The sequence below is a fragment of the Thamnophis sirtalis genome, unplaced genomic scaffold (genome assembly GCF_051295495.1).
Source record: "Thamnophis sirtalis isolate CommonGarterSnake01/CBP01778 unplaced genomic scaffold, rThaSir2_p1.2 scaffold_9, whole genome shotgun sequence".
NCBI classification, from domain to species: domain Eukaryota; kingdom Metazoa; phylum Chordata; class Lepidosauria; order Squamata; family Natricidae; genus Thamnophis; species Thamnophis sirtalis.
In genome coordinates, this window is record NW_028261389.1 from 81,235,858 (window position 1) to 81,255,803 (window position 19,946).

A 19,946-nucleotide genomic window follows, 5' to 3' on the forward strand; every position below is an offset into this window, starting at 1 on the left:
TCCCTCTCTTTCTCCCCTCCTCCCTCTCTGTCTTCTCCCCAAACATCTTTACCCCTTGATCTTTTATGCCGATTGTGACTTTATTGTCGCAAGCATCAGAACTCGTACCCCTTTCCTGGATCTGTCAGGGTATCATAATGACCGAATCTGCACGAGGGAAAGGAAACAGAGAATTTCCAGGCGGGAACTGATGGGAAACTATCCATAAAACAAGGAGAAGCCCAAAAGGCAGGAATCCCCCCCCCTTGTGCCCATCAGGGCTCTGACAGACCGATTGAATTATGCTGCACTTTCAAAGCAAACGCAATCACACTTCCAAACATTGCAATCCAGCGTTCGCTGAGCCCTGATGCTCGAAAAGATGACGGCAATCCGTTCTCCCAGGGAGCAATCTCTGGCCACCTTCGGGACGATGCACAAGACGCCTGTTCAACAACACCTTCAGGCATGTTTAGCAAAAGTAATAGAGAGGCTTTTTAAAAAAAACTGGATGCTGTGGGTGAGTTTAAATTTTAAATGGGGTAAAAGGAGGAGGAAGTTGCTTTCCCTACTGCCAAAAAGGTTGCAGGGTAAGAAGCAGTGGTGGGATTCAAAATTTTTCACTGCTGGTTCTATGGGCGTGGCTTGGTGGGCGTGGCATGGCTTGGTGGGCGTGGCAGGGGAAGGATACTGCAAAATCCCCACTCCCTCCCGATCAGCTGGGACTCGGGAGGCAGAGAATAGATGGGGGCGGGGCCAGCCAGAGGTGGTATTTGCCGGTTCTCCCGACTACTCAAAATTTCCACTACCGGTTCTCCAGAACTGCTCAGAACCTGCTGAATTCCACCTCTGATAAGAAGTGTTGCAACAGTTAAATTTTCTAGCATTTGAGGGGCTGCCACACAGAAGAGGGGGTCAACCTATTTTCCAAAGCAGCTGAAGGCAAGAAACAATGGATAGAAACTAATCCAGGACAGAGGCAACCTGGAATTAAGGAGAAATTTCCTAGCGGGGAGGACAATTAACCGGTGGAACAGAAGTTGCCTTCAGAAGACGTTGCTGCTTTATCACTGGAGGATCACTTATCACTTTTTAAGAAGAGATTGGACTACAAGGACTTCCTGTATTTAGCAGACGGAAGCTACGTGGGGATGACCGCTGTGCCCACGGAGATGTACCCTGCTTCCCTGAAAATAAGCCCTCCCCGGATAATAAGCCCAATCGGGCTTTTGAGCGCATACGCTAAAATAAGTCCACCCCCAAAAATAAGTCCTTTCCCAAAAATGAGCCCTCCCAAAAATAAACCCTCCCAGAAACTATTGCCACACAGCCGCAGCCATGAGGTGACCACACTCCCCGCCTCCTGCACCTCAAAAATAATAAGACCTCCCCAAAAATAAGGCCAAACACTTATTTCAGGGGATCAAAAGAAAATAAGACCCTGTCTTATTTTGGGGAAAACATGGTATTAGAAAGCATTTCTAGAGGAATTCTTAATTTTAATTCCTTTAAAAATGCTTTTCAACCGCGAACATTGGCTACGGATCTGCCGTATCCTTGAGGCAAACGGCAGCTGGAGGCGTTAAACGCTACCGGCCCCACTTTGGAGAGTCCCCCTCAAGGTATCAACAGAGGGGACTCATCAAGGAACACACAGACACACAGACAACACCCTGCCTCAGCAACCCCACTTAAGAAAAGAACCCGTCCTTGCTTAGCCAATCGGGATGTCACATCCTCCGTTTCCCTCGATAATAATTCACAGGAGAAACGCTAATTAGCTGGAAGGTAGCAGAAGCCAAGGACTCGTTTTGTGGCGTCCTTTTCAAAGGTGACCTCGTAGGAATCTCGCAGGAATCGGAAAGAATTGCCATCCTTTTCTCTTTCATCTCTCTCTTTCTCTCGTCCCTCTTGCTTTCTCTCTCTGTCTCCGTGTCTCTCTCACTCTCTTTCCCTGTGTCTCTCTCACTCTCTTTCCCTCTCTCAGCCAGTCAATCAGAATAGAGTTGGAAGGGACCTTGGAGGTCTTCTAGTCCAACCCTCTGCTCAAGCAGGAGACCCTCTACCATTTCAGAAAAGTGACTGTCCAGTCTCTTCTTTAAAATCTCCAGTGATGGAGCACCCACAACTCTCACTCGCTCTCTCTGTTTCTCACTTTCTCTTTCTCACTCTTTTCTCATCTCTCTCTCACACACTCTTTCTCTTTCTCACTCTTTCTCTCTCTTGAGCTCTCTCACCACCTCTCTCTCTCTTTTGCTCTCTTTTTATCAGTTTCTTTCTTGCTTGCTCTCTCTCTTCTCTTTCTCTATTTCTTTCTCTTTTCTTTTCATCTCTCTCTCTCTCTCTCTCTTCCTTGCTCTTTCACTTTCTCCTTTTCCCTTTCTCCCTTTTTCTTTCTTGCCCCCTCACTTCTCTTTCTCTATCTCTTTATTTTCACTTCTCTCTCTTGCTCTTTCTCTCCCCCCTCCCTTACGCACGCACGCACAAATAAACCCCCCACAATCAAACCAAGTGTTAATAGACCCATCAGGTACCCATAGCAACCGCTTCCGTACCGCATCCGATGGAGGCGTCCTTGACGGGAGTTTTCCTTTGGAACTAATGGCTGGGGAAGTAATGGGCCACAGCGTTGTTTTGAGGCCGGGGTGGGGGGAGATGATTCATTAGGAAATACGGTGGGCTTTGACCATTAAGACTTTATTGTTCCCCTTCATCAGAATTGGGGAAGGGGTCTTAGGCCCCCGTTATTCCCCGCCTGCGTCCTTGTACCCACTTTAATCTATCAATGGCAAACACACACTTCGAACAGCTACGCGTCCCAACAGATGTCACACCGCAGATCCTCATTAGGGCTTTCTCTCTCTCCTTTTAATGGGAAGCAAAACCTGAAACGGGGAAGAAAGAAGGCAGCTTCGGGGCGGGAAGGTTATTATGGGCTAGGCTTTTAGTCCCAGGAGGGATGGGTTCACCTTGGGGGGGGGGGAACGGGTTGTTTTCAGCAAATTCAACTCGCTTGTCTATACATCGTGCCGTTACGATTACAAACACTTGTAACCCAGGTTCTTGTTTTCTGCATGTGTGTGTCGGGAGGCGTGGACATGGACATGGGTTTCCTGCCTGAGCTGGGGGTTGGACTAGAAGACCTCCAAGGTCCCTTCCAACTCTATTTTTCTGCTAGAGCCCGATATGTATGTTTGTTTTTATGAAGTTGTGTAGACTGTGGTTGATTGATTTGATATGATTTGATTTGTCTTGTATGCCGCCCACTCCCGAAGGACTCCGGGCGGCTCACAATAGACAAGGGAAAGGGGGAAAACTAGACAAAGACAACACTTTTAAAAACAAAACCACAACATTCACAATTTCCGTGGGGCTGGATATTTCACAGCCCCCCCTGCCAGTTGGAGCAGCCAGGACTTGGTGGCTTTGCGGAAGGCCGGGAGGGTAGTAAGGGTCCGGATCTCGACAGGGAGATCATTCCAGGGGTTATATTTGCCCCTTTGCCCTGGATGCTTTTAATTGGTTGATTCAAAAAATACGGTTGTTTGGATTATTTGCTGCCTGGTGCACTTAACATTTCTATATGATTCACCAGCCGGATACCCAAGCTCCACTACAAAACTATGCGATTGGGCTTGATAAATCGACAGTTACAGCTTGAAAATTAATGAGTAGTTACAATCGGCCTCTCCTCTCCCCTTCTCTCCCTCAGGCTTCCCCCACAGAGGCCTCTCCTATCTTATCCCCTTCTCTCCCTCAGTCTAACTCCTTAGAATCAGAGCATTTTTCAGGTGGGGAGGGGGAGTAGAGTGTCTAAACTCCCAGCCTGCAGGCCGGATGAGTCACGTTCTGGCCACGCCCACGCCCAAGTGGCAGTTGGAACAGTGTTCTTTTCAGGTGGGGAGGGGGAGTAGAGTGTCTAAACTCCCAGCCTGCAGGCCGGATGAGTCACGTGCTGGCCACGCCCACGACCAAGTGGCAGTTGGAACAGAGTTCTTTTCTGGTGGGGAGGGGGAGTAGAATGTCTAAACTCCCAGCCTGCAGGCTGGATGAGTCACATGCTGGCCACGGCCACGACCATGCCCAAGTGGCAGTTGGAACAGAGTTCTTTTCAGGTGGGGAGGGGCAGTAGAATGTCTGTGATGGCCAACTTATGACACATGTGCCAGAAGTGGCATGCAGAGCCCTCTCTGTAGGCATGTGCGGCGTCACCCCAGCTCAGCCAGCTGGTCATCAAATTTTCGACACACGTATGCATGCTGGCGGGCTGGTCATTGGATTTCTGGCACTCTGGTGCATACACACCTTCCAGTTTGGGCATCGTGCCTAAAAGGTTCGCCATCACTGGTCCAACTCCATAGATTCGCCATCACAGTTCTCAGCACCTCGGAGTGAAGAAATTCCATGTTCAAAGCAAAGAGCAGCTCTTGTGATCAGTGCTTTGTCTCTCAGCCAGATGAGGAGTTCAAGAGCCCCTGGGCAACGAAGGAGGCAGTTTAAATACATGGACTGACAGCTGTAATCTAGGCGTCAACCAGCCGATGACAGAAGCCCGTTACTTGAGATGCAGAGCAATCCAACTTTCCAATCCTGATTGTGAAAATGACACCACTTATCTCCCGTAATCTAAATGATGTCTTCAGGCTCTCAAATAAGGCTCAGGTTGTTAACCACAGAAAACCAAGGAATTGATTTATGGCGAGCAGAACGCAGCCCTCGTTTGGTCCAACCAGGTTTCCTGGATAAAAAGATCCTGTTTGTTTACGTTGTTCTACAATTGGGAAAAAAAGAGATGCTGTTTGCTTCAACTCTCTCCATACTTTTTATTTAGGGACTCAACCTTCACACGAGGGATCCTTAACCTTTACCTGAGCAGAATCATCTAATTTATTTAGTTAGTTAGTTGAGTTGAGTTGAGTTTATTTGATTTGTATGCCACCCAATCCCGAAGGACTCCGGGCGGCTTACAGAATAAAAAGAAATTAAAAAGAAAAAGACTTAAAAACAATAGGACACACGAAATTAAAAAGAAAGACAACAAACACCCAATCAGAAGGCCTGCCGGAAAAGCCAGGTTTTAATGGCTTTGCAAAAGTTAGTTTGTCAAACATGTACAAGATAACAGGCATAAGTATAAACATGGACATGAGCATATGAAATGAGTACAAATGGATGGGGACAGTAGGACAGGGCCGGTAGGCACGCTGGTGCGCTTATGCACGCCCCCTTTACTTAGGAATGGAGTGGGCTCCATGGTGGACAGTTTAAGGTTGAAGTTTTGGGGGTTTGGGGAAGAAACCACAGAGTCAGGTAGAGCATTCCAGGCGTTGACCTCTCTGTGGCTGAAGTTGCATTTTCTGCAATCGAGTTTGGAGCGGTTTCCCTTGAGTTTGTATCGATTGTTTGCCCGCGTGTTACTGCGGTTGAAGCTGAAGTAGTTGTTGACAGGTAGGACGTTGTAGAAGACAATTTTGTGTACTACGCTTAGGTCAGACTGTAGGTGGCGTAGTTCCAGATTGTCCAAGCCCAAAATTTTGAGCCTGGTGGCATAAGGGATCCTCTTGTGAGCAGAGGAGTGGAGGACTCTTCTTGTGAAATACTTCTGGACTCGCTCAATCGTGTTAATGTCCGATATACAGTGTGGATTCCAGGCAGACGAACTGTATTCGAGGATTGGTCTGGCAAAGGTTTTGTATGCCCTAGTTAGCAGTACAGTTACTGGAGAAGAAGCTTCGCAATATTAGGTTAATAACTCTAAATGACATCACCCTGGACAAACGTGGTAGTGTACCTTTCCGTGACCCGTCAAAACCGCGGAGGACAAAATCGCGCTCGACGAAAGTGCGCATTTGACGTCATCACAGCGCGACGGAAAAAATTAAAAATTGAAATAAAATTAAAATTAAAGCAAGCCGATTCACATAAAGGTAAGGGTTAGGTTTAGGGTTAGGGTTAGGTTTAGAGCGTTAGGGTTACGTTTAGCGTTAGGTTAAGGGTTAGCGTTAGGTTTAGCGTTAGGTTAAGGGTTACGTTTAGGGTTAGATTTAGGGTTAGGTTTAGGGTTAGGTTTGGGGGGGTTAGGATAAGGTTTTCGCTTTATTTTTACATTTTTCGATCACAGCGCGATGTTTTCATCGCGCTGTGATGACGTCAAATGCGCGCTTTCGTCGAGCGCGATTTTGTCCTCCGCGGTTTTGTGGTGGAACCGTACCTTTCAACAAGGCAACTCGGCTTTGTTTTTCCTTGAAGATGTTTCGCTTCTCATCCAAGAAGCTTCTTCTTCAGGAACTGAAGAAGCGTCTCAAAGACAATCCAGTTGCCTTTTGAAGAAAGCATCTTTGGGACAACCATGACTTGGGTGACGGAGAATCTCCGTAGCCCTGGGGACAGTTAGAATTTTATCCTTGATAAATTTGGCATTTCTCTAGGCTATGAAATGCAATTGGGGTAGTTTGATAAATCAAAATATGGGCTCAAATACGCGTCGCAAGAGGGGGGGGGTTACATTTTTTTAAAAAAATGAATTTCAGGAGCCAGGCTAAAAACGCTCCCAGAAATATCAGCTCATGGCACCTTTCCATGTGAGACTCCAGATTTCAGATTTAATGTGAGATCTCACAAGCTGTAATGATATGGTAGACTTTAGCAATATACGCAATATGCACGCACATACTTTCTCTGTGCATAAAATTATTATTTTACTTAAGTATCAGGGGTTATGGATGCTTGCTGAGGGCTGCACAGATTTATCAGCAATTATGGGCAGTTTAGTTAATTAATTTAATTTAATCAATCCTGCAATTGATTAATAGTGGGGAAAGGCTATTGGAAAAATGAAGGGTTAGAACATGGGAAACCCACTTCCGTTTATTGTAGTTGTTCAGTTTGGGTTTCTACTGACTTTACCCATCCATTCATGATGGCCACCTCAAACCTTTCTTCCTTGTTATTTATTTCTGAAATACACATAACACATTAATTCAGGTGGTTTCTGGGGGGCTTACAACTTTAATAGTAATAGTAATAAATATAGAATGGAATGGAATGGAATGGAATTGGAAATGGGAATAGGAATAGGAGTAGAGTAGAGTAGAGTAGAGTAGAGTAGAGTAGAGTAGAGTAGAGTAGAGTAGAGTAGAGTAGAGTAGAGTAGAACATAACAGAACAGAACAGAACAGAACAGAACAGAACAAAACAAAACAAAACAGAATACAAAATAGCATAGCATAGCCTAGGAATAGCATAGAGGATAGGATAAGATAGGATAGGATAGGATAGGATAGGATAGGATAGGATAGGATAGGATAGGATAGGATAGGATAGAATAGAATAGAATAGAATTCTTTATTGGCCAAGTGTGATCGGACACACAAGGAATTTGTCTTTGGTGCAGATGCTCTCAGTATACAGGCTTGGAAAATAGCTTGACTCCCTCCTCTCTGTGGCAGCCCCTCAAATATTGGAAGATGTTCTCCTGTCCCCACTGGTCCTTCTCTTCACTAGACTAGCCAGGCCCAGTTCCTGCAACCATTCTTTATATATGTTTTAACCTCCAGTCCCCTCATCATCCTGGTTGCTCTTCTCTGCACTCTTTCTAGAGTCTCCACATCTTTTTTATAGTGTGGTAACCAAATCTGGATGCAGAACTCCAGGTGCGCTCCTGTCATTGATCATGGACAAATCCCATTTTATGCACTGTTTAAAAAAATAATAATAGGAAAATGTCACCCTTCTTTCCCCCCCCCCCCCCGGTTTATTTTAATTATTATTTGTTTGGGGGGAGGCTTTAGGAAAAACTGCCAATTAAAAAAAGTTTCTGGTTTTCAAAATAGGCCTTTACATCTCTATTCCCACCCACCCCTTTGTAGAATGATGCATACAGTTCCTAATAAAACCTCCCGTTATTTTTATATCATCGAAATGCCCCTGGGATTCTTATGGAGCCTGGAGACATTTTTGAAAACAATAATGCTAATGATTATGCTCGTGCAAATAACGATAATGTGGATGCTTTGCAGCAAAAAACCCCTTCCCATCTCATTCCATTTCGTTAATTAAAAGGCTCTAAAGTTAGACGCAGCGAAGTCTCCGGTAGACACTTAGGGTAGAATTGTTGATGGATGATATCGATGGTAAACATGAGCCAAATATAGAAAAGCAAGGACGTCAGCTTGCTTAACCAAATGTAGGTTAGTCTGCCGTCTTGTGTGGCCCTTGGTTGTGAGAATGGGACCTTAACAAAAGCCAAAGACAGGAGGAAAACAGACGCATTTTGAGCTGTTGCCCTGGAGAAGCCTCCGGCCTATTCCTTGGACAGCAAAGTTTACCGGCAAGAAAACACTGGAATGCAGAACACCAGACATGTCGCTGGAAGGCAAACCCACAAAACCGCACCTCGCTTACTTTGGCCACGTCACGCGGGGCGATTCACTGGCGAAAGCAATGATGTTGGGTTGGAGATAAAAGGAAACCAGGCCAGCAAAGACCATGGTGGCTGGACACCATCAAAGCTGGACCGCAGCCAGAGTGCAGAACAACTCAAAGAAGCAACACCAGGTCAGGAGATGTGGAGAGACCTGGACCATAGAATTGACAAGAGTTGGACATGATTGAGTGGATAAGCACCACCTCCTCCTCTTCTTCATCATCCTCCTCCTCCTCCTCATCATCATCACCATTGGACAACTCAAAGAAGCAACACCAGGTCAGGAGATGTGGACAGACCTGGACCATAGAATTGACAAGAGTTGGACATGATTGAGTGGATAACCACCACCTCCTCTTCTTCATCTTCCTCCTCCTCCTCATCATCATCATCATCACCATTGGACAACTCAAAGACGCAACACCAGGTCAGGAGATGTGGAGAGACCTGGACCATAGAATTGACAAGAGTTGGACATGATTGAGTGGATAACCACTACCTCCTCTTCTTCTTCAACTTCCTCCTCCTCCTCCTCCTCCTCCTCCTCCTCATCATCATCATCATCATCATCATCATCACCATTGGACAACTCAAAGAAGCAACACCAGGTCAGGAGATGTGGAGAGACCTGGACCATAGATTCGCCAAGAGTTGGAAGTGACTGAATGGATAAAAATCATCATCATATCTCTATGAACATTGTGATGCCTTCAGAAACATCGGAACAGGATGAGGAAGACTCAGGTTTAAATTCTCACTTAGTCTAATAAAAATGTAAAGGTTTCCCTGTCCAGTCTTGTCCAACTCATCTCTGGAGCTCATCTCCGTTTCTTGGTCGAGGGAGCCAGTCTTGTCCGAAGACAATTGATGTGATCTTGTGACCAGCATGGCTATACGCCTATTGATCTGCTCGCATTTTCATGCTTTCAAATTGCTAAGTGGGCAGGAGCTGGGAGCTCAACCCATTGTGTGGCACTCAGGTCTCGAACCTGGGCTGTCAGTTTTCCAGCTGACAAACCCAGTGTCTTTAACCACTGAGACACCATGCCACCAATACTGGCCAGTTATTCTTCCCCATCTCAACCCACCTCAAGACGATTGTTTGAAAGATAAAATTAGGGCAGCGTATCCTACATGCTGATCCTACATCTTCAGGGAAAGTTGAGATGAGCCACGCGCTCCATCAGCCAATTAGGAGACCTCATTTTTGTTTCACTTAGTCTGAAATGTTGATGCATGGATGCTTTCAGAAGGCGGTGTCTCATTTGACCAGCCAGCATTCCAAAACAGCATTTAAATGTCTTGCTGGAAAGCATTTATAAAAAGGTCAACACGCTTTCCTTTCTTACTGTGCGCAGGCCAGAATAAAATGATGTATATAAAATTCAACATTATTTCTCAGGCATTAAGCTCTTCAATATTACTAGTGTATTTCAGACAGGGGAATGACCTGAACAAGAAAAAAACAGCATAATTTCATGCCAATTATGGGTTGGTGAGCAGAACAACAATTTACCCTGAAAGTAGGGGGGCGAGCACATGCGTTTGGAAAATTGGAAGGCAAACTCATTGCTTGCAACCAACCCACAAGATCTCAGGAATTTTGCGTGAGATCATTTCATCCTCCACCCCGTCCTTGACTTAGCGGCTGGGAAAATGGCTACACCAAATCCAATGGATTGGATTTGTCGATTCCACTCAGATGGAAGTGCCTCGCTTTCAAAGAGCTGATTTGTTAGAAAGCACTTGGGAAGATGCCCAAAGCCCCATCACATCATTGGATCGATTCAAAAGGTTCCGCATCACCATTTTGAGGGCTGATTTGATAGCGTCGCCTTCAAACCGAATATTCAAATTGGAATATTTTCACAGCTTTCCGGAAGCTTCCACGTGGGGGATGGGAGGGGGAAGAGATCCTTTTTCTGAAGCTACATGAGTGAAAAGTTGGAATGTCAAATTTCTATGACAAATTTCCCGATAAGCCAAAGGGTTCCCCCTGGGGAGGGGGTGTTAGTTATGCTTATGTTAACCCCCCACATTATTCTCTTTCCAGGATATGCTTTTCTTCTGAGGAGAGGCCAACTGTCAGGCCTTCAGCCATCTTTCCTTTGGGGTCTTTGGCCTGCCAGGCTTTCTATTATTCTACTATGCCTTTTCCATTGTGGGAAAATGGGAGGAGGGATTGTGCAGAGTTAGATTATATGTAGCCATAACAACATTCTTTCTAGAAAGCCAAGGTCATCCTTTGTCTCTGCGCCTGACTGGAACTGGATGGGTGGAAGCTGCCAGCATGGCAGTGGGAGATTGGACCATGGGATGGACTTGTGGGTGTGGGGGAAAGATCTTGGACTTTCAACTGGGTGGGGAAAACCAAGAAGCTTTCAGATTCGGGTTTTCCCAGATGTGCCAACGTGGCTCTCTCAATAAATTGGAACTTTGAGCAATACTTTGCCTTGGACTCTGATTTACTTTTGGATGCTATTTGGAACCCTGACACGATGAAGGTGAGATGCGCTATTAGGAACTGTCTCTCTCTCACACACACACAGCCCATTCTGTTAAATTTAGCAATGAGGTTGCTCTGATCTTTTAATTCTGTAAAAGAGATTGCTTTGTCGATCCTCTCCCTCCCCCATCAGATCTTCCCAGGACTCAAACAAGTCAGAAGGTGTAGGCCTACTTATATATGGAACTTCACCCCCAAATCAAATTAGGTTAGTGTTTTTCTCAAAACACTAATGCAGTGTTTCTCAACCTTGGCAACTTGAAGATGTCCGGACTTCAACTCCCAGAATTCCCCAGCCAGCATTCGCGGCCTGCTTCCAGAACTAAGGGCTTGCTCCATCACTGGGTGTTTTAAGAACAGATTGGATAACCATTTGTTTGAAATGGCAGAGGGTCTCCTGCCTGAGCAAGGGGTTGGACTAGAAGACCCCCAAGGTCCCTTCCAACATTTGTTATTCTGTTAAAAAACTAAAATTAAAATTAAAAAATAAAACACTGCCTCAACAACAATCACCTCTCAGATATGTGGAGATTAGCACCAAGGTTAATACAAGACCAATAATCAGGAAATGAATAATTCCCAATCAAGGAATTGTCAACTCAGACAAATAATCCAGCAATAAACAATAATCTAACCAAAATCCAATCAAGGCCACTTCCACCATCACGGACACGGCAAGTCACTAATATATAAACAGAGAGTAACTCCCCCTTCCTCCTAGCACTGAAGGCGTTACCTAGTTAGGTAATGAAACATCTGCAAGAAAGCAGCCAAGCTCAGAGAGCACCCAGGTGTCCCCCCCCCATCTTCTCTTTGAGACGGACACTCAACAAACAGACAATGACAGTGAGCTTTTGGGTAGTTGCTAGGAAACATCTACCATGACACAAAGAGCCTAGTTAGCTATTTAAAAAAAGCCATCGCCTTGCACTCTTCCCTTGAGCCCAGAGAGCATCATGCTCACGTTACCAAAGTGCGAGAGTGTAAAAAGGTTCTATTAGCAGATTTCACAGGGAAATGAATGATAGAAATGCCATAAAGTGGAAACTATTTAGAGATGAATTTGAATGAGATGGAATCTTGAAAGATGTATAAAAGGCATTTATAGTCAGTTGGGATATATCCTATAAATGCTTTTTATATATCTTTCCAGATTCCATCTCATTCAAATTCAGAGAGAGAGGGGGGGAGGGAGGGGGGAGGGAAGGAGGGAGGGAGGATAGATATACAGATGGATGGTAGATAGATAGATAAATAGACAGATAGACAGACACATGGATACATGGATGGACTAGATAGATGAGAGAAACAGAGAAACAGAGATAGATAGATATAAAGATAGATGGTAGATATACTATAGATAGATGAGAGAGAAAGATGAGAGAGAGAGAGAGAGAGAGAGAGAGAGAGAGATGGATGGACGGATGGACTAGATAGATGAGAGAGAGATTGGATTGGATGGACATATGGATGGACGGATGGATGGACAGAAGGATGGATGGATGGATGGATGGATGGATGGATGGATGGATGGATGGATGGATGGATGGATGGATGGATGGATGGATGGGTGGGTGGGTGGGTGGGTGGGTGGGTGGGTGGGTGGATGGATGGATGATGGATGGATGGACGGATGGATGGATGGACGGATGGCTGGATGGACAGATGGATGGACAGACGGATGGACAGACGGACGGACAGATGGATGGACGGAGAGACAGATGGACGGATGGGCAGATGAATGGCCAGGTGGATGGACAGATGGATGGACAGACAGATGGACAGATGGACAGATAAACAGATGGACAGACAGACAGATGGACAGACTGTGCCAGTACTCGTACATTAGGACCAAGGCCGGTGTAGTCAGGATTTCCATTAGACCGAAAAGTTCACTTTTCCTATTAGCCTAATGAAAATTACCGTCAATCCACTGACTAATTTCAGCAGCCGCAGCAGCTTCACCTAAAAGCGTTTGCAGAACACAAGGTCTCACTGAGATTAATGAGTTTTGTCTCCAGATAAATGCGCTGTCTGGGCTGGCAGACAACCGGTTCACACATGTACATTGATTGCTGGTAATCTGCATGTGTGAATGAAGGCCAAGGGCTCCCTTCACGACGACATTGTGATATTTCACACCAAGCAGAACTTAATGCGTTTCAACAAAATCGTTGCATATATTGAAAAGGTAGCAATGGACCATCCTGAGCGTGTCCAAGAAAATTATGAAGTCCTCCCCAAAAGTATTAAAACACAATTTATGCATAAGGTGGAAAGGACAGTAAAAGACAAGTAGAAATTATGCAAATAAAAAGAAATTAATAACTACAAAAGAGGCCCAAGGTCCTATCTTGGTGGAATGGGAGGAACTGAACCTGAAATGAACATAGAAGGACCTGGTAGAAGAGAAATAGCTCAACAGCTGAAGGGACAATTGTCTAAGCACCAGGCACTCCTTCCCAACAAAGGACCTCGGAGGTGGGGGTGCCATTCTCTTCCTTACACTTAGTTGACAGTGATACACAAAAGAACAACTCAGAAGAGGAGATTCCTTTAGGAACAACAATCCAGGATTTGACTTCAGATGTCAACAAGATTTTGAATGAATGTCACCCGAAAATGAATTAGTATCAGTTGACAAACTGATCCCACAACTTTATTGGCCAAACCTACTTCGAATCTTTGTGGTCTATCTGGAACTTTTCAATAATATTCAACCCTGTCTGGGTGGAATTAATGAGACATTTTGTGGCCACTTCCCAGTCTAAGTTGAATCTCTGAAAAGGCTGTAGGAGATTAATCAACCCTCTGATCAAAAATATCCTTGGTCACTGAAGACATCTTACTTGTAAGGACAGAAATGGACTCAGATCTGCGTATCTCCAGAAGAAGCTATTCCCATTTTCTGGGTGGACAGATAAGAAGAAGAGTTATGAGATCAAGTGATATGTATATATTTCCATTAATGCGTTTGCAGCCAGTGGAATTGAAATAATTGAAGCCTTGCGCATTGGAATTCATAGACATGATTCAGTTGATATTTCTTGTGCTGGCAACTTAACAACCCCAAGAGAGGCATTCTCTGTGCGTATTAACATAAAATTCCCTACTGCTTTAGCTAAAAGGTGCCAGTAGTATTATATTGTGACTAAGTGCTCACAAAAGGAAGGAAATACATATGTATGAAACGGCTTTTACTCAAATAGTAGCAAACTCTCAGTCCTGGCTCCAGGGGGGCCTCCAAGGTTTGCTCCAAAAAGAAGAAGTCAAGAAGGCAAGGACAGAAGTGGAATCAAAGCCCTGCCCAGTTTTAAAATTTATTTATTTATATTAGAGGGTAGATATAAAGATAGACGGTAGATAGGCCTGTGTGTGAGTGTGTGCACGTATGTGTGTGTGTGAGAGATACACACACACACACACACACACACACACACATATATATATAATGGGTGGATACATGGATATATGGATGGACTAGAGAGATGAGAGAGAGAGAAACAAGGGGATGATAGATATAAAGATAAGACAGTAGATATACTGTAGATAGATGAGAGAGAGATGAGCTAGAGATAGATAGGTAGGTAGGTAGGTAGGTAGGTAGGTAGGTAGGTAGGTAGGTAGGTAGATGATAGAGACAGAGAGAGAGAGAGAGAGAGAGAGAGAGAGAGAGAGAGAGAGAGAGAGAGAGAGAGAGAGATGATGGATGATGGATGAATGGACATATGGATGGACTAGATAGATGAGAGAAACAGAGAGATGATAGATATAAAGATAGATGGTAGATATACTGTAGATAGATGAGAGAAAGAGATGAGAAAGAGATAGATAGATAGATAGATAGATAGATAGATAGATAGATAGATAGATAGATAGATAGATAGATGATAGATAGATGGATGGATAGATGATGGATGGATATATGGATGGACTAGATAGATGAGAGAAACAGAGAGATGATAGATATAAAGATAGATGGTAGATATACTGTAGATAGATGAGAGAGAGAGATGAGGTATAGATAGATTGATAGATTGATAGATTGATAGATTGATAGATTGATAGATTGATAGATTGATAGATTGATAGATTGATAGATTGATAGATTGATAGATTGATAGATTGATAGATTGATAGATTGATAGATTGATAGATTGATAGATTGATAGATTGATAGATTGATAGATTGATAGATTGATAGATAGATACATAGATAGATAGATAGATAGATAGATAGATAGATAGATAGATAGATAGATAGATAGATAGATAGATAATGATGATGGATGGATGGATGGATGGATGGATGGATGGATGGATGGATGGATGGATGGATGGATGGATGGATGGATGGATGGATATATGGATGGACTAGATAGATGAGAGAAACAGAGAGATGATAGATATAAAGATAAGAAGGTAGATATACTGTAGATAGATGAGAGAGAGAGAGATGACAGAGAGAGTGGGGGGAGAGGGAGAGGGAGGGAGGGGTTCCCACAGAAGTGGGATCAAAGCCCTCTCCAGTTTTAAAATGTATTTATTTATATTTTCTACTTCTAACCTATCCATCTCCTTCAGAGGAGGCTCTTCCGCATATCACACAAAGTTGGGCTTTGATCATACTTTGTATGGCTGCCATCTTCATTATTATTATTATTTTTTTAAAAACCACCCTCTGCAGATACCCGTCTCTAGTTCTGCCGTGAATTTCAGCATCCTTTTAAGCCACCAAGTCCCTGGGACAACTGAGTCCATGCAGGCATTCTGAGCCAACATAAACTTGGCAGATAGTCAATTAGTCTCTGCTAGAAGACAGTCAGCAAAGTGAAGGTCACCAACTCCTTCAGTCAATGGTTGCATTATTATTTTCACCATTATTTATTAAGGAAACCTATAGGCCCACCCCTCTCACTCTTGATCATTACAGACGGCTTCCAGAAATAAAACCCCGATACAAAACCAATTAATCTCCACCTTCCTAAGACAGCAATTCAAACCAACCACTTGGTGGGCTTCATGTCATCCTGGCTTCCATTGGCAAAACCAGATCTTCAGGTCCTTGCAAAAAGAAGGCCAAGATGGGGATCTACCTTATCTCCACAGGGAGGAAGCCACCGCGGATTCATATATATATATGAATTATATTTGAATCCCAATGGCTTCAGCTACATTTCATCTAGACTTAGATTTCAACTAAGCTCACGAAAGGCACCCTTAAGTCTTCAACTGCCATCTCTGATCATCCTTGTTGGGGTTTTTTTTCTATGCCTCTCTGAATTCAGTTTCTCTGAATCCGTTTTTAAACTGAAAATTATTTGAGTTGTGACCAACAAACTGAGTATTGTGAAATTTTTGTGATTTGGAACCTATGCTTTCATCCAAGCGTGTGCTTCTTTTTGGAAGACCAAATAGCAATAGCAATAGTTAGACTTATATACCGCTTCATAGGGCTTTCAGCCCTCTCTAAGCGGTTTACAGAGTCAGCATATTGTCCCCAACAACAATCCGGGTCCTCATTTTACCCACCTCGGAAGGATGGAAGGCTGAGTCAACCTTGAGCTGGTGAGATTTGAACAGCCGAACTGCTGAACTGCAGTCAGCTGAAGTAGCCTGCAGTGCTGCATTTAACCACTGCACCACCTCGGCTCTTATGCTCTTACCACATTGACTCCTATCAGCTTGCTATCAGCCACAGCTCCAAGATATTTTCCATATGCCACCAAGGCATCCTATATACCTGTCCAAGATTTCTTTGTCTTCAATAAAAAAAAACAAATGATCTGTTTGTGTTAATCATCCTTCTGTTAGTTTGAGCCCAACTTCTGTGGGCATGTCAAACTCCTTTTCCATCCTGTTGTCTCCAAGGCTGGCTATCCCACCCAGTTTTGGGCTACCTTGCAAATTAAGTCAAACTTTCTTCCATCTTTTTTCTAGCCTTGTTATCAAACTTAAATTAATTCTTTATATAGGGCAGAACAGAAAAGGCAGACAAACAGAGGAAACCACAGACGTTTTGATATTAGCGTATCGACAGGGATGTGCTAAATTCATCTATCTAGTAACAGAACATGTGCCTTGGGCCAGGGGTTGGACCAGAATACCTCCAAGGTCCCTTCCAACCCTATGATTCTATGAGAATGCTAATGTCAGCGTTCCAAGTGCCATGTAGAATTAAATCAGAATCAAAGGCAAAACGATCCTTAAAGTTCCAATTTAATAAATCAGACATCTTAGCACATCTGTGTTAATCCCAATTCTGGAAATGACATCAGAATCCCACCCAGTTAAAAGTTCACGATCTTGTCCCCACCACCCACAATCCATCGCATGGTCCAATCTTCTTCTTCCACGCTGGCATCCATACCCAGCTGCTTCCGGTCAGGTGTGAAAGTGCGGGGACAAAGGATGACCTTGGCTTCTAGTAAAGAATGAAAAACAATACATTCCACAATCCTACTCCTGTCTATTCCCCCCTCCCATCAACTATACTAACGAAACAGCATAATGAAATAAGAGAAAGTGTGGCAGGCCAAAATTCTAAAAGGAATATAATTGCAGGCCTGACAGCTAGTTTTGTTACTGTTGTTGTTGAATATGCTGGTGGACTCTACAACTTTCCTTAATTTTCCTCTGAACTCTACCAAATGCCCTACTTGATATTCTGTAAGTAGCTTGTAAGTTTCTAGAAATAAATCCTCTGAACCAGAAGCAGGTCAAGGTGTCTCAGACAGCCTATTATTCCAGATAACATTGGATCCAGGTTCTCCAGAACATTCTGTTCCTAGACCAAGAATTGTCTCACACACCTGGATCAAGAGAGGGGGAAATGCAGGAGGATCTACCACCATTCAAACCAACGCCAAGTAACCTACTCTTCAAAAAAAATATCAATGCATTATGATCACTTTATTGGACATAACAACGTTCTATATTGATGGAGCAAGTTGAAGACCAGGGGCCTTTTGTCATGAGGTTAAAATAAGTAGAAACTAGAAAAATAACCTTTAAAAAGCATCTGGGGGGGGCGGGGGGGAGGGAGACCATATTGCTGCAAGTCGTTTGTGGTGACAGCCGATGATAAATATAATTGCAACGTACATCAATACATTTAATCGAGCATTTAATAAGTAGATATAAAACGTGCTCTCCTCTGACCTTTTCTACCCGCTCGTGAACATGACCTATAGAATCTCAGAAGGTCTGAAAATGCCGTGTTCCGTTTTTTTTTACGCTGTCAGAAAGCAGGAGATCAAGAAAAACAATGTGCCATTTTGTCTTTTCTAGCCTTCGAAGAAGATGGATTCCACTTGGGGGAAACCCAACAACTAAAACCGTTCCTGGTTGATTGACGGAAAAGCCAAAGACATGGATCATTCAGGATGCAATCCCAGGACAAACTCAAGGGTTTTCCAATCAATTAAAGCCAAAAATAAAATGCCTCTCCCTTCTAAACGGCAGCCTTGGCATCCGAGAGACCAAAGACCACATCTTGTAGGGGAGACATGAAATGCAGATGTTGGTCATACAGATGGAAACAACCTCTATGCGATCCTGAGTCCTTCCAGGAAAAAAAAACACTGCCTCTAGCCTCCAAACAGTTCCCTAAAGCAAAGCCGACCACAGTTAAAAGCTCTTGTAACCCTTATGTAGCTATGACACCTATATTCCATAGCTAAGTGTTTATTTATTGATTATTGCAAACATTCACTAAGCCAATAAAAGCAACCGAATATCCACACTGTTGCAATCCTATGCTGTTATTTTTATTTTGTGTTTCCCCCCCTAATTCAACCCTCCCAACAGCACACGCAAGATCTCAACAGATTGAAAACAAGATGTAAACACCTGTGTGCATTTAAATAATAATAATAATGTCCCCAACGATTGCCAGGGGCTTCTAATAGGAGAAAAAAATCATCCCACCCATTTCCTTGTTTACTTGAGATATAAAAACGATGCCCCAAAACTCCGCCACAATCTACTCCGTCTGCACTCCCGATGCTCTCCAGAGCTCCACATTTTGTAAAGTCACCTACCATGAGTAAGCTGAGAGCAGATTCCGACGTCTTCTGCATAGCCATTGCTTTCATATAAATCCTTCCCTAGACGCAGCCGGCTCTGGGCCTTCCTCTGAAGGGTGATGTGTCCAGCAGCACACCCTCGGCAGTCTGCAAGCAGAAACATCCAAAATCAAGCTCGGAGGGGGGGGGAAACCACCTGGGAGGAGACCAAGGTGCCTACGAGGAGACCCCCCCCCCCGAAAATAAATCCTGCAAAAGAGAGAAACGCAGCTCTGAGCTAGGCCAGACTTGACACAGGAGGGAGTAAATCAGGAGGCTTGCAGAGGAGATGAAAAACACAACAACAACAGCAGACCAGCATCTGCAGGAAGATGCTTAAAAATGGTTTGCCCAGAAGCAGAGGAGGAGATGATGACACTCCGTCCTAACACCTACCTCATGGATCAGGTTGAAATTACTGGAGGGCTGCAGAGAGCTTCACGTTTCTCTCTCGTAGGATGGCGAAATTAAGTGCTTTGCCCCGTCAGGTGGGATCGCAGAGGAAGCTTGCACCAACCTTGAGCTTCTCCTTTGCAAAGGGGCAGCGACACCGAGCCCCCCCCCACTCCCCCTTTTCCAAAAATGAGAATCTACTGCTGGCAAAACCAAGGTCTCCTCTCTTCCCCAAAGCAACGGTGCCTCCCTATTCCGAACGCCAGCATCTGCATAATTCTGGGATGAGCAATGACAGAGCAAAAGCACAGAGCAACAACACCAGTTGCCTTTGTAACACAGGGACAGCAACTGGGGTTTGGGGTTGACCCCCTTTCACCTTAACTGAAGAAGAAGAAGGAAAAAAAGAGAGAGAGAGAGAGAAGAATTTTGCTTTCCCGAAATGAATTCAGCTCCCCATGGGGCTAACCATGCTCAGGAGGAAAACATGTAATTACACAGCCTGCCCTTGTTAGCGTTCAGATCACAACGGCTGCAAAACACACAAACACACACACACACACACACACACACACTC

General features: G+C 44.2%; 1 protein-coding gene across 1 annotated transcript in view; it reads right to left on the reverse strand.

The window, feature by feature from the left end:
- Positions 1–19,084, reverse strand: part of FRMD4A (FERM domain containing 4A) — a 353,039-nt gene extending 333,955 nt beyond the window's left edge. The window contains exon 1 of the mRNA XM_087722412.1: positions 18,953–19,084. Within this exon, the coding sequence (XP_087578538.1) occupies positions 18,953–19,006 (54 nt within the window). The 5' untranslated portion in view covers positions 19,007–19,084. The remainder of the gene's footprint in view (positions 1–18,952) is intronic.
- Between the last annotated feature and the right edge of the window lie 862 nt (positions 19,085–19,946).